Genomic DNA, 15,900 nt, shown 5'->3' with positions numbered 1-15,900 from the left:
CGATCCACGTATCTCGCCGTCAGCAGATTGCGTCTGTGAGATCTCAATGAATGCCGTCATCAGGAATGGTAGCCGCTGGGGGCAACATGATGCATGGGCCGTTACTGAACCACGCAAGGTATCAACATCCGCTGGCAGTACTGATGGAAGTGTTAGACAGACGTCCCACACGCATTCTTCTCCACAAAGCCGGCATAGTAGAACAGGTAAGATGCAATCTTGCCAGATTGGTCGGAATGATAGGAACCACGTAGTATTCAGGTCTCTTAGCCGAGCCAGGACCAGGATCTGTATCATGGGCTCACGACACTTCATTGCCAGGAGCGTGTTCTCTATAGTAATCTGGGTATCGCTGCTGACCGGACTTGCCATATCGGAGCAGAAGGAACAAAAATAGTATTCCTGCTACAAGTCCCAAAATGAGAGGCAGGCCGCCGAACACAGAGTGCACGAAGTTTGGAAAAATGCAGAGGACTGCTTCAAATGGTACTAACAGTCCCGAAAAAAACTGTCTTAAATACATGTACAATACCACTATCAATCAATAAATCAGGAACATTTATAGAGCACGCTACTCACCCACGAGGGTCTCAAGGCGCTGGGGGGGGGGAGTGCCGCTACTGCTCAAAAAGCCAGGTCTTGAGTTGCTTCCTGAAGGAGAGATGGTCCTGGGTCAGTCGTAGGTGGGTGGGGAGGGTGTCCATGTCTTGGCCGCCAGGTAGGTGAAAGATCTTCCTCCGGTGGTGGTTCTGCGGATCCGTGGGATGGTGGCGATGGCGAGGCTGGCGGAGCGGAGCTGGTGGGAAGGTGTGTAGAACGTGAGACGGTTGTTGAGGTATTCGGGTCCCATGTCGTGGAGAGCCTTGGGTGAGGAGTCTGAACGTGATCCTCTTGGTGACGGGGAGCCAGTGCAGTTCTCTCAGGTGGGCAGAGATGTGGCTGTGTCGGGGGGTGTCCAGGACGAGTCGAGCAGATGCGTTCTGTATGCGCTGGAGTCTTTTCTGTAGTTTGGCAGTGGTCCCAGCGTATAGGGCGTTCCCTTAGTCCAGTCGGCTGGTGACGAGGGCCTGGGTGACCGTCTTCCTAGTTCCAGTGGGATCCAACGGAAGATCTTACGGAGCATGCGGAGGGTGTTGAAGCAGGAAGATGTAACGGCGTTGACTTGCCTGGTCATCGTGAGGGAGGAGTCAAGGATGAATCCCAGGTTGCGTGCGTGGTTCGTGGGCTTGGGGACGGTGCCCAGTGCAGGGGGCCACCAGAAGTTGTCCCAGGCGGAGGTGGATAGGCCGAGGATGAGGACTTCCGTCTTGTCTGAGTTCAGTTTCAGACGGCTGAGCTTCATCCATTCCGCGACGTCTTTCATTCCTTCCTGGAAGCTGGCTTTGGCGGTGGCGGGGTCGTTGGTGAGGGAGAGGACCAGTTGGGTGTCGTCGGCGTAGGAGATGATGTTGAGGTTGTGCTTGCATGCAATGGCTGCGAGGGGGCTCATGTAGACATTGAAGAGGGTGGAGCTGAGCGTGGAGCCTTGGGGTACGCCGCAGATGATCTTGGTGGCCGCTGCGCAGAAGGGCAGGAGACGGACTCTTTGGGTTCTGTCGGAGAGGAAGGAGGTGATCCATTCCAGGGCCTTTCTATGGATCCCGGCGTGGTGGAGGGGGGTTGTCAGGGTGCGGTGGCAGACCGTGTCCAAAGCAGCCGATAGGTCGAGGAGGATGACGGCGGCAGATTCCCCTTTGTCAAGCAGGGTCCTGATGTCGTCGGTGGCTGCGATGAGGGCGGTCTCGGTGCTGTGGTTCGCTCGGAATCCGGACTGTGATGGGTTGAGGGAGCCGTTCGTCTCGAGGAAGGCGGTCAGCTGAATGTTGACGGTTTTCTCAATGACTTTTGCGGGGAAGGGGAGGAGCGAGATGGGGCAGAAGTTCTTGAGGTCTGTGGGGTCTGCGGTGGGTTTCTTCAGGAGGGCACTGATCTCCGCATGCTTCCAGCTCTCCGGGAAGGTGGCGGATGCGAAGGAGTTGTTAATGATGTCCCGGAGTTGGAGTGCGATGATGGAGTCAGCTTTGTTGAAGATGTGGTGTGGGCAGGGGTTGGCTGGGGAGCCTGAGTGGATGGTGTTCATCACGAGGGTGGTGTCTTCCTTGCTGACGGGGTTCCAGGTGCAGAGGGTGGTGGTGGGGGGGCGCTGGCTCAGTGGGTGGGTACGTCAACTGAGCGCTGAAGCTGTCGTGTATATCGGCGATCTTGCGGTGGAAGAACGTGGCGAGTGAGTCGCTGAGGTCTTGCAATGGCGTGATGTCGTTGTTGCTGGCGTTGGGGTTGGAGAGCTCTTTAACTATGCTGTTGTGGGTGTTGTTGTCCAGTCGTTCTCTGAAAGATGACCTTTTGGTGGTGCGGATCAGCTGGTGGTGTTTGTGGATGGCGTTCTTGAGGGCTGTCATGTTGTCCGTTGACTGGTCCTGGCGCCAGGCTTTCTCAAGGGCGTGGCAGGATTTCTTGGAGTCTTTGAGGTCGTTGGTGAACCATGGGACATTCTTACTGGCGGGGTTCTTTGGAGGGTTCTTCAGTGGTGCAAGGGCATCGGTGCAGTCGGTGATCCACTGTGTGAGGTTGTGGGCTGCTTCGTTGGGGTCAGTAGTGTTGGTGGGTGGGTTTAGGCTCAGGGAGGTGGTGAGCTGGTCAGTGGTGATCTTGTTCCAGCAACTTCGGGGGGCTTGTTGCGGGCGGTGGTGGGTCGTGGTTTTCTGAAGTTGAAATGGACGCAGCTGTAATCGGTCCAGTGAAGTTCGGTGGCGTGGCTGAAGGAGATGTGGTTGCTGGAGGAGAAGTCAGGGTTGAGCGTGTTGCCGGTGTAGTGGGTGGGGGTGTTGACCTGTTGCTTGAGTCTGAGGTAGTCGAGGTCGTCTAGTAGGGAGGTGGTGTTGTTGTCCCTGTTGTTCTCCAGGTGGAAGTTGAGGTCCCCTAGGAGGATGTAGTCGGAGGAGGGGAGAGCGAGCGGGCTGATAAAGTCTGCGTGGCTTCGCTGAATTGTGTGCGTGGTCCCGGGGGTCTGTAGATGAGGGTACCTCTGAGGGTGGTCTTGGAGTCGGTGTGTATCTGGAAGTGAAGGTGCTCGGCGGTGGTGAGGCTGTCGTCGGTGTTGGTGGTGATGCGGATGATGTTTCTGTAGACAATGGTGATGCCACCTCCGGCTTGGTTGACGCGGTCCCTTAGGGTGATCTTGTAGCCGTCCGGGATGGCTATGGCGATGTCGGGGCTGAGGAGGCGTTCATCCAGGTTTCCGTGAGGAAGGCGACGTCCGGGGCTGTTGTGTCAAGGAGGTCCCAGAGTTCGACGGCGTGTTTGTGGACGGAGCGGGTGTTGAGCAGGATGCACTCGAGGTGGTTTTTGTTGGTGCTTGTTCTGGCGGGCGCGGTGCAGGTCCGAGGGCAGGTGAATTAGCAGGCATGGCAGGTGAAGGCTCCGTGGGTGCGTTTTGGGGTAGCTCGGTAGCAGGCAGGCTGTCAGCCGGTGTTGAGTGCGAGGAGGGTGGCGGCATCGTATTTCCGTCGGGTGGACTGGCTCCGGCGGGGGCCAGGGGTCCTGGCACTGGGCGCTGTGCGGCCTCCATTTAAGTGGGTAGTGGGAGGGAGGAGCAGCTGGGAGGCAGGAGCAGGGTGGCGAGTGGGAGAGCGGGGCCGCAGGGACGCTGCGGCGGGAAGGTGGAACGGAGGATAACGGGGAGGGGGACACGAGGGCACAGGCAGCAAAAACGGAGGGGACACCAGGGAGCAGGGGCACAGAAGAAAAACGGGGGGAGAGGGGTCACAAGGGCACAGGCAGCAGAGCGAGGGAGGCGACAGGCACAGAGGACTTACTCGGCAGCAGCAGCAGCGAGGGCACTGTCAGGAGGACCGTGTGGCAGCTGGGGGGTGACCTACCTGCTGGCATCAGACATGTTTAACATACAACCTAACATTTCTACGAAATGTATTGGACAGTTTGTGGATAAAAGGTCATGTATCTCTGCTGGGGACCTTGCAACTTGTAGTTCATACGTCTCTTTGGACGAGGTCAGTGGCACAGTTTTTTGTAAAATAATGGTTTTTATTCTGCTTAAAGTATCAATTCGAATAGAAGAGATGTTCAGTGAAAGCCATAACGGCGACTCCCTGTCTGTCTTAGCTTTAGGAAAGAATACTTGCATACAACAAGTGACCCTGGCTGACACAGTTATGAGATAGGCTATTCCTGGCATCATTCCACAACAGCTGTGATCATTCAACATTATATAGCTCCTGTTAGAAAGCTGCCTAAAAATTGGATCTATCACTGCTGCAGGAGAACCTTGCAGGTGGCAGGATAAGTTGTTCGAAGAACCTTCACAGGCTCCATGTAAATTAATACCCTGACATAAAAGTGTACCGCTTAGTGCGCTCTTACATTGTGTACCACTAAGAAATACTTATTTTCTCCCACTTCAACATCTGTGTGTGTATAGTAATTCCCAGGTTGACTTAATGTATTCCTTACCCAACCTTTCATACACGGCAACTGCTATATGTTTCAAACAGTATTGAAAATTGTGACAGGCAGAGTGATTATCCCGTGTATTATCCATTCTGTTGCAGGTTTTTCTGAAACAGTTAATGGTAATCTTTCCAGTTTTCCAATGCTCAGCACCGTATAGTCTGCTCCTCTTTGTGCCAAAGTGATTTGTTTATCTGTAAGGTTAAATACAGAAAAAAATGACGTGGTGTTGATTAGACGCCATGGCACATATCCAGAACAAAGATTTTGCAACGTCCAGCCTAGAAAGCATTATAGAACATAATTATGACTGTCTATGCTGTTGCACGAGTAAGTCCTGTTCCATTATGTCAATGGCAGAGGATACTATGCTGTCCAAAGAATAAATTCTGGATGACATGGTCGTTAACCCGTTGTCAACTTCAGAGAGTGCTTTCTCTAAATTATTACGATCAATTTCTCGTATTCTTTCTGCAGTCTCTGACTGTGCTGCTTTCCAAGCTTCATTATAAATGGCATATATACCTGTGTATATGAAACGTTTATGATATCGTTTCACCGGACCTTGTAAGAAGTCCCTTAAATCAACCCATCTTTAAGTAAAGATAAGTGTTGTTTAACCTCTGTAAGTGTAGATTTTGTAGCCACTCAAGGCACGGTTTTCCTACACTGTATGTTGTTACTATTCCTGTATGTTGTCTCTGGACATATCTTGGATCTGGCCTAGTTACTTCGTTGCGCCCCATTCTGAAGTTCTTTGACCACAGTACCAGGCAGCTGATAGTCCAGGCTACTGTGTTATCTCGCCTGGACTATGCAAGCTCTCTTTTGGTAGGTTCCAATCTGGCTGAGGTTGTTCGCCTCCAGCGTGTTCAGAACGCCGCGGCGAGAGCCATAGTTGGCTTACCCCGTTCTAGCCCCGTTTCCAGCACACTGAGATCTTTGCATTGGCTGCCCGTCAGAGCCAGAATTCAGTTTAAAGTGCTGTGTCTGGCGTTCAAGATCCTGAGGGGAGAGGGTCCCCCAATTCTTGCGGACCTTTTGTCCTGGTATGTGCCCTCCCGGCCTCTGAGATCCTTGGGCCACGCACTCACTGTGGTCCCTCGATTCAGGTTGTGTCGGGCTGGTGGCCGGTCCTTCCGGGTCAGAGCGGCTCAGCTCTGGAACTCCCTTCCGGTAGAGCTGCGGTTAGTAGATGACCTTTTTGCTTTTCGTAAAGCTTTAAAGACCTTTTTGTTTTAATAAACTTGCCATCTGTGTCTTTTTATCTGTTGTGTTTCCATGTAGGTGTTGCATATTACCTGACACGCGCCAGGACGCCCCTTAGCTGGGGCAGCTGTGCGCGCTACAAATGTATGTAACATAACATAACATAACATAACTGTAAATCCTTGTGTCTTGTTCAGGAATCTATCTTGACAGTTATTCGTGTCTGTGGGCCAGATTAACCATTTTTTCCAATAAGGATCAGTTCTGTTTTTAAGTAGAATAGTTATGACTTCGACCCCTCCCTCTTCAGTGTTTTTACCATCAGGTGTAGGTGTAGGTATGGAGGGTTTGTTCAAATCTTTTATCTTGGCTAAGCCAAGGCAGGATGTCTGTTGCACAGTGTCGTTCAAAAACATTATTTGTTCAGGGATAATAAAGGCTCGAAATAAAGCTTCTATTCCCTGCACCTGCCAGTCTTTTGAGCCCCAGACAGTTTTCTGTTTCTATGTTGTCACTCCAAAAGTCGAAACCTAATGAGGACAGCTGGGCATAAAAGGCTGCTGAATAAATGTGCTTTGTATGGGTTAACATACTTCTCATTCCTGTCTTATTAACATTTTTAAAGTAATTTGTTTCTGGATTTGTGGTATTAAAACCTGAGAAGTATGGACATTTATCATAGAATGTTTTTGAGCTACAATTTTGTGGCGCTTGACAATGTTCCCATTAATTGAAAGCATAAACATTTCTAGGGTTTGCAGATTTGTGGAAATAATGATGACCCTAGTGATAATAACAACACATATGTGCATAATCTGATGAACCTTCTAAGTATTCATGTTTTGTGAATTTTGCAGACATCTCTAAGTCTGACATGATATTATTAAAAGTCTCAAAGTCCCAATCATCAGAAAATGTGCTGGGTGAAACAAAGTCACTCAAGGAAACCTTAAATTGATGTGAAATCTTCAACAGCTTTGCAGGACCATATATATCATAATCAGTTCTATCCCATGCTATACCACCAGGTATAGGAACGGTTGTGATGTTCACTGATGTCAAAACTCTATGTTCACGATGAGATAACGCGTGTGCCTTTAGGAGCAAGTTGATGTTCTTACTTGCTGTGTCCATTTTACTATATCTTCCATTTATCAGCATTCCCAAATTTAATACCATTATTAGTCAAAGTAGGAGGAAAAGTGGGCCAAGCACAATCCAAAGTTCAACCCATGGTGAAACCATATACGTTTTTTCAAGTTGTCGAAAAAGTTCTGTTACTTGTTCTTTAAAAGTTTTATTTGCTGGCATTGTTTCAGGCTCACTGGGATCCTCAGAAAACGTATCAAAGTTGATGAAATAGCCAGAGGCAGTTCTGTCAATTGCTGGAATTGCATCAGGATTTTTTTAAATCACTGAGGTTACCGGATCCTTTGTCACACTGGTGTAGTCCGATGCTACATCATTGTAGACAGGAGAGTCTTGACAAACTGTTTTTTGGGTCTCAAGAGGTACAAGTTCCATTGCTTTATTGCTTAGTCCTTCTTTTCTTACTGCAGATTCTTCAAAGGTGATAAGTCTTTCAGTTTGAACCTCTTGGATAGTAGCAAGATTTAGTCTTCTGCTTTATCTTTGTAGTCCACTGCGCCTACTACTTATTATCGGGCACATGTTGTGGTTTGACCAGGTCAATGGATACGAACCTGTTCTTTTTTCTTCCGGCAAGTGGTGGCAGTAACACTGTTCTTGATCCGTGGATTGCTAGTACAGGTACTGGTTTTCTGTAAGAAGGCCCAAATTCCTACTTATCCGCGATCTTTTCTCTGACTAGATCCCCAATCTTTGGAATCCAGACAGGCCTTGCTGGGACGGGTGGTTCTCCTTCAGTGGCCGTTGGCTTCTGTATTGTGTTGCTTTGACTTCTCCTTTTCTCGTTTAAGAACTGCAAAAAAGACAAACGGTCTTTGATATCAAAGGGTTTTTGTTCCACCAGTGAAGTGTGATGATCGAGGTCCTGGACAAGAATTCTAGTACCAAAAAGAATTTCATATGGAGTGATTACACCCAGACAGTTTCTTGGCAGATTATTTAAACTACGTGACGCGAGCCTAATACCCTAGCTGTTATAGATTGCTTTATGTCCCGGTTTTTTCTTTCCACTACAGAATTTGCCTCAGGATGGAATGGACTTGAATACCGCAATGCAATGCCCAGATTGGCCATGGCCCCCTTGTAAGCTTTGGAGTTAAACGCAGGACCCTGGTCAGAATGTAGTGTGCCAACTGCATATGTGCAGATAAAGATTCGCAAATCTTTTATAACAGTTCGGGCATCAGCCGAGCGCTGAGGCCACATCCAAATGAATCTTGAGCATGAATCCACTGCGACCATGATATATTTATAGTTACCATCCCTCTGTAAGGAACCGCAGTGATCCAGGTAAACGCAAGCTAATGGTTTATCTGAAATTAAAAGGGGCATCTGTGCCGGGCGTTGCACTGTTGAAACCTCTATTTTCTGGCAGATTTTACATTCCAAAACATAGTTTCAGATCTGTTGCCGCATGCGCGGCCACCTGTATCTTTGTTTTATTAATGACACTGTGGCGGAAATACGTGCGTGTGCAGAGGCAAGCTCTTCATGCGCTGCTAAGATTAGTCCTAAGATTAGTCCTAATCTATGTTCCATGTTTCGAATATATGAGTACTTGAGTGGAAAGCCTTTTGGTAACGTTTTACGCCTGTCTTTATTGGAAACGGCGACAGCCTGCATTATTTCGCTGTCTATTTTTGTTTTCAAACGAGTGATTGCAGCTACGTAAGCCGTTTGCACAGCTGCCTTCGCGGCTTCATCAGCCAATGAATTCCCTGCAACGTGAACGCTATCACGTTGATGACTCAGTGTATCGATCACGTGAGTCTTTTGTAGTTCTTTCTGTAATTGAACTACTTGTTCCCAAAGCAACTTATGCTTGATTGTGCCAACTTTTGCATCTTTGAAACCGTTTTGAACACAGTTCTGCAAGTATTCATTGTGAGATTGAACGCAGTAAAAAGGAAGTGCAAACTATGATTGTGGGGAATTCGCGATCGGTATTTTCAAGTGACATCTTGAAAGCCTGTAGTTCAGCTCGCTGAGCTGTACAGTCTCCGAGAGATTGTGTTATGTGACCAATCGCGCATGCAGCACTATAAGCTTATTTACCCCCAATTGCGGTTTGTGCTGATCCATCTGTATAAACTATACATTCATACTGTTCTAGAGGCAGAATCTCAGTGGGCAGAGGTCATTCTTGTTCGTATTGTAGAAATTCTTGTGTGTTCAAGTATGGGTCAAAAACGTATTCAACGTCGGTTGCAGCAAGAGAGTTACAACCCATTGTATCCATCTTGGATGTAAAGCCTTATCATTCGGAATGCTTGCTTTTGTCACTGCTTCTAAGGCAGGTACAGGAGTAACGACCATTATGCGTTTACCCTGTGTGAGAGCTCTCTCTTTTGCTACTGCAGTTTGAACCGCTGTCAGAATTTTTTCTGTTGAAGTGAATTTCATTTCAGCGTGTGTGTACAAGTGTGATTTGTAAGCATTTGGTACTTTTTTACCTTCATTAAAGGGTAAGTACGTAAATCCGCATCTTCCTGGGATTATTCTGATTACAAGGTTGCGCACGTTTACTCGTGTCTGTAAATGTGTTGTTGCTAACATGTCTGTTTGCACTGAACGCAACATTCCTGTGTGTTTTTGAGTCCAATTAGTAGTTTTGAAATCTGGTTTGATTATTTCGTAGAGAGGTTTAACCTGACTGTAAGTTTTTCAGCGTTTTTGGAGGTTGGAGCAGCGCACACTTTTCTAAAAAGGTGGCTGCCAAGCTTTTGCCTTCACTTGATAACTCATATCCTAGAAAAAGCTGAATTCATACCCTTCAGAGTCAAAGCCAAGTATTATGGTATTCACTCTGTTCAAGTTCCTGTCCAAATCATTGTCTGTTAGATAGATGTCATCGACATAAGATAATGCCTCATCATCATACGTTTGTAGTAACTCTGTTACTCTGGCTGAAAATAACCATGGATTATTCTTGAATCCTTTGGGGAGATGGCAGAAGTTACACTGTGTCCCCATGATTGAGAAAGCGGCCACGTTCCTGCTTTCAGGTGCAATGTTTTGACAGAAGAAACCGTTAGAAATATCTAATGTAGTGTTATATTTTTTACGCACAATGTTATTCATCAGTGCTGCACTGTGTGCATTTTGTACTGCAAAAGTTTTGCAACAAGAGTTTAAATGTCTGTAGTCCACACGAGACAATATGTATTGTCTGGTTTGGAGACAGGAAACAAAGGATTGTTCATTGACAAGGTGCATGTTTCAATCACCCCTTGGTATTCAAGTTGATCTAATATCTCCCTGACCTGTTTGTTCTTTAGCTTCTTGCTTAACTGGATACTGCCTCTGTGCAGTTGGTTGTGATTTTAACTGGATTTTGTGGTGAGGAGAATCCTCATCCCATCCCACATGATTTTATATAATGCTGGAGCCTGGGCTACAGCCCATTTTCTGGCATGGGTGTATTTTAAATGAATTGGAAAATGATTGGAGAAGGCTGGCATAATGATGTCTTCGCAGTGTGGGCACTCCCTGAAAACATTTGGTGGCCAGTCTTTTTCAGCTAGAAGAATGTCTAAACCCTTGGAGAGCTTCTCTCAAAAGAGTTCCCTTATTTTCCTAGGTATGTCCCCCTCCATCCGGAGCATAACTTTATATAATTTATGGAATAAACTAACCTTGGTATCAGCTGTTTCAACTTGAATGTACTCATTCAAGTCCACTGTCTTCAGATGATCCTTCAAAATCTTGCAAGATATGGTGATTTCTGCTGCACTGGCCAGCATTGTCTGGGCCCACTCCTTGTTCTTGAGTTGTGTCCTCAAGATTCTCGGCCTGTCTGATCTTTAGACCTGCTACCGTCTTTTTGGTGAATTGGGTTTTCTTATTTTTTGGAACGTGTTGATCGTCTTTGGACTTCACACGTTTTTCCTTGTGTTCTGACCGTCCTCTTCTTTCTGATTTCTGTGAGGAAGTATGAAAGTTATGAGAGGAACATGTATCAGTATCTTGATATCTATCAGTTTTTCTCAAATTATCCCTATTCCTGAGGTTATACCTCTTTTCAGAGGGCTCCTTTTGAGGAGACCTTCCTCGGGACTGAGAGCGCTTCTTATTAGGAATTTGTTTAGTATTTTCCCACTTCTTTTTAGGAGTAGTGAGAGTGTTTTTAATAAAGACCTTTTCAGGACTTTCTGTTAGTTGGGGTTTTACTGGTTTCCCATCCAAACTATCTCTTCCTAGTTCTTTGTAGGATTTTTCAATTATTCTGCTCAGTTATATCAATATCCCTTATTTTTTGGCGGATCGCCACAGATGCTGCCTCACCTTTAATATTAGCTAATATTATAGCTGAGACCTGTTTGAAATCTTTCAGTAATTTCATACCCAGATTTAACGCAGGCTCCGCCCCATCTTCATTTTGAATCTGTTTAAGGACGTCTGGTATCACCGCCATAGATGGAACACCATGTGTTTTTGTGTAGATTGCAGAAAAGACTGTACCCCAAGTGTCGCAGTTCTCCAGGTGTGGTGCGATCCCCATTGGTAAACAGATTTTTAAAATTCTGTGTTTCTCATGAGGTGTACTGCCAGGAAATACTGCCTCGATTTCAGTAATTTTTTGAGCTATCCAGAATGGAATTTGCTCCCTTTTTGCGGGCAATTTACCAATGACTGATTGTATAGTCTGTGGTGTAATTTTATTTGTGTTCCCCTGGTGAGGGGTTTGTTGTGGAATCCTTATAGGAGGTTGGACTGTTAGAGTACGCATGACATATTGAACCAATTGTCTATGTATTTTTATTAGTTGTTTTAGTAGAACTAATAATTCTGCACCTGACATTTCTTCAATGTCAGGGTGTGGTGTAAAGCTGACTAGTCAATTGGTATGTAACAATCTAGGCAACCCAGGAGATAATAATTGGAAGGGAACTGAGCTACAACGTTAGTTTTTGTTAAAAAATTCCACAGTTTATTCAAAATTGACAAAACACATACAATGTCACATTTTAAAATTAATATCAACAATAACGAATTTTACACAGTAAAAGAATCAGAACATCATATAAAAATCGAATTATATGTAGGGGTACATGTAAAGTAAAAAAGAGAGAGAGAGTGTGTGGCAAGATATTTCTCTACGCGCGTTTCGGCGAACCAGCGCCTTCTTCTGGAGCAGCCACGAAAATTTCTAAAAGGAAAATTATATACAAGGGAAAATTATACATAATACCAAATATATTCTTTAAAACATGGTTTAAGAAATGCGGTTTACAAATTCTATTAGAATTTGTAAACCGCATTTCTTAAACCATGTGTAAAATTCGTTATTGTTGATATTAATTTTAAAATGTGACATTGTATGTGTTTTGTCAATTTTGAATAAACTGTGGAATATTTTAACAAAAACTAACGTTGTAGCTCAGTTCCCTTCCAATTATTATCTCCTGGGTTGCCTAGATTGTTACATACCAATTGTTTATTTTTCCCTGGTCTAGGAACCTCACTTCCGTGAACTCAGGGGGTCCTTGTTAAATATATGCTAGTAAAGCTGACTAGTACCAGCCATGTTGCTCCTGGTCTACCTGGTGGACAGAGCCTGGTAATGTGATTTTGATGTAGTAGGGCGCCTTTAAACCAGAGCTGATGCTCTTGGTAAGTTAGTGGAATTTCAATGTCCTCGAAAGGGACATATTCCTTTGGATTATCCTCTGCTTTGTAGAAGTGAAACACATGCGATACTGCATTTGCTTCAGGGAAGACTATCCATGAATAGAATACCTCTGTCAGCCGATATTAGTGTGCCTCTATGACAAAAATTACCCTACCACTTCTTGATGATAGGCCGTTTGTTATAAGCTTTATAGTGATGGTTTTCCTTAGGTTTTCTGGGATGATTATAGCATCCGGGTCTTTTTCTTGGAAACCTGTAACGTCTAAACCCTGGTCGGGCTGCAGCTGCAGCTGCAGCTCCACCATTCTCAGGGTCACTCATTTTGTTGACCGAAAGTTTGCAGAGCAAGTTTAAAGGAAACAAAGATAAGATGCACATTATTTTGGAACACTGTATCCTTCAACGCTGAATCAAACTAAAAACTAATACATAGGATTTTCGTCCTACTCAGTAATAGCGGATATTTTATCCTTTTACCCACTCCAGACGTCTATTGGAGTATTTTACGGGAAAAAGGGGTCTCTGTGAAAAGCACGACTGAGTTACTCTAGTATCTAGCGTTAAATTAGTGCCTTACCAAATGTTGGGCGCCATGTAGTGTACTTCCAATATTCCCAATAGGCTCTGCGCATTGGAATAATATATCCCATAGATTTGACGTAGGACTTATGTCGACTAGGTGTCTATAGAATATATTAGACTTAATTGTGAGTGGCAGCTAGCTCAGAGGTCACTAGAAACTTTCTCGAATAAACAAGAAGGGATTAGTTTCTGACAACAGCATAAACATGACAACTTTGTTTCCCCAAGAATAAAACTGATCTTCAGAGTTGTGGAAACAATAGATAGATATTTTACTCAGTCAATCGTACATGCTTCGTTTCATCAGAGGTGCAGAGAAATAGAGAGACGGGCGTTTTCAATAAAAGGGTTTTATTGAACAGTCTTCTTTCTCATGCAAGTAAAGTGAACTGCTACAATTGTTATGTTATGTTATGTTAATTTCGATTTATATAGCGCCAAATCACCGACAGGTCTCTTAGCGCTTGCTTTGGGAACCCGTCCTGGCTTTCCCTGCGAGATTACCCCTACTGGGCATCCCCAAGGTGAAGACCAGGCATCCCGCCACGGGGGGGCCGTAGTGGAGATTAAGCAAGCTATTGCCCAGAGCTGCAGAGTGTGAACCCATGATTCGAGTAGGCACCAAGGCGAGAATTATCGAGTCCGTGGACATTTGGGCTCAAGACCCTGCCGCGTCGGGAATTGAACCCTGGTCCCGGGTCTGACCTCTGCATCAGGGTCTGCCTCCTCTAACCAGTGAGCCACACTTCTCCACCTTGTAATACTGGTTGCAATTTATACTGCGTACAGTAAGAAGAGTATTATAAAATAATACTGTAAAAACATTGTATGGTTCCTAGGCCATAGATAAATACATACATAAATAACAAAGCTAAAAAGTACTCAACTGCTGCTTCTAAAATATGCCTACCCCGATGTACCAACCTAAGTCTAGTACGAGGGAAGAAGTAAGTGAGGTGTATCATAGGTTTAGTTTTTCTTTGCCAAGAATCTATCCAAGATTTCTCTTAGGGTCTAATCAGCTGGAGCTGTATTCTCAGCGAGAGAAAGGACAGCTTCTCTGTCATTGCGTCAGCTGAAGGGTTGGCTTCCTTTGGCACTCACTGTAGCGAGCTGCGTCGGGCAAGTAGATAGTCGAGCTGCTCCGAACTACAGTGTGTTTGCTAGGGCAAGTGTAGGCATATTTATAACTTGAAGGTGTCTAGTTTGACATAAAGTCAGACATAATAACGTCATCAAAGAACCCCAAGGGAATGGTAGTTCTTTGAAAACTCCATGATTTCTAGGACAAATCAATATTCAAGCAAGGGGATGTCCCTGACTGCTGAAGCCGAGTTTTCCAATAAATCGTTGTGGCTTTTTAGAACTAGTGGAAGTAGCCATGCCTGTATTTGGACTGGATGGGTAATGTCTAAATATGGGTATGATTTCTATGCCTATATAAAGGCAATTGAGAAATATAGCTATATAAGGGCATGAATCAGTAAATTACGCTTGGATTCTAAAATGCTACACAACAAAGCAATGCTGCACCCTGGCCAAAAAGTATCCTCTTGAAAGGTATTACAGCTTATTTCACTAGCGCATAAGCCGTAACTACTGCCCAAACGGCCTTCCAGAATAACACATCTGACAAGCAGCCATGTGAGGATCTGCCCACACTATTATCAGTCATCACTGCATTGATTCACAATTTCTTAGGGAGGGGATATGTGCCCTCTCTTTTCTACAGTACCCTTGTAAAATCCACTCCTCTGATTTATCTCTTAGGAAGGGGCATTGCTCTGACTTTGATTCACAAAGAGAGAAATCTGCTGTTAGTAGTTTCCAGCAGGCTAAATCATTTACTTTCAGGGTTTTTATACCTGCAGATTCCTCACCACCCTCCCGCCTCCCCTTTATGCGACACATATTTTCAGGATTTAATAAGGGTCTTCATTAGACTTAGCAGACAGCCAGCTACCATTACATTTGTCTGCTATGTTCCATGTCTTTGGCATGGAAAGAAATAATGTTTTACCTGAAGTCAGCATACTGCAATGGCACTTTTATGCAGCTTTGTGTTGTCATGTCCAGAGGTGGGTTGAAGTTGCAACAATGGCCAATGGCTCCACCTGTAGCTATTGCATCAGTCGTTTGATCCAGTTAAGTGCATAAGGAGATTCACAAGGTGGTTAATCACAAAGTAACGAATCTGCAGTTAGAGTATCGACCGGAAATAGTCTTACCGGAAGTAAGTAATGCATTGTTTCCTGCTTTAAATCCATTGATTCCAAGGCCATGAGAGTTTATTGTATGGGGCTCAGACAGCCGTGGCTAAGGGCTAGGATGTGTGTTGCATTTAACAAAATGTTTGCAGTAGGATGTAGTTTGTATTTTGTTTGTAACATGAAGTATTACTTTGAAACTTTTTATTTACTCTCGACAGGTTCTGCCAAGAAAGAGAAAGCTGATGATAGTTCAGCACCAGGTAAGTACACTGCCTTGTTTCAATATTGGTTCTGGTCCCCAACAGTAAAATATAGGGCTTTAGGTCGGATGAAAAAACTGGGGGGTCTCTCAAAGGGGCATAGCTTATGTAATTAAGGCATGGGTTGAAAAACGCCAAAGCTAAAAATCTGTGCCAAGCTTTGTCTAGTGAAAGTTTTGACTCATTAGAGTGCAGAGGGTTAATATGCCTGCTGCTAAGAAAGCGTCCCATTCAGATGACAAAATGCATCTAAAATAAATAGGTCAATGCATTGCCTCTTTTGTCAGAGATCCTTTTGTTACTTGCAGTTTATAAGTTAAAATCCTAATGTAGAGCAGGGAGCTATTAACTG

The 15,900-nt window shown here is 45.1% G+C and overlaps 1 protein-coding gene across 1 annotated transcript in view; it reads left to right on the top strand.

The window, feature by feature from the left end:
* The window catches only part of LOC144828412 (uncharacterized), a 2,343,931-nt gene that overhangs the window by 1,157,486 nt on the left and 1,170,545 nt on the right, over positions 1-15,900 (top strand). Inside the window, exon 13 of the mRNA XM_078686536.1 lies at positions 15,507-15,548. Within this exon, the coding sequence (XP_078542662.1) occupies positions 15,507-15,548 (42 nt within the window). The remainder of the gene's footprint in view (positions 1-15,506; positions 15,549-15,900) is intronic.

The sequence above is a fragment of the Lissotriton helveticus genome, chromosome 4_1, assembly GCF_964261635.1.
Source record: "Lissotriton helveticus chromosome 4_1, aLisHel1.1, whole genome shotgun sequence".
In the NCBI taxonomy this organism is placed as follows: domain Eukaryota; kingdom Metazoa; phylum Chordata; class Amphibia; order Caudata; family Salamandridae; genus Lissotriton; species Lissotriton helveticus.
This window is presented reverse-complemented; position numbering and strand designations above follow the sequence as displayed.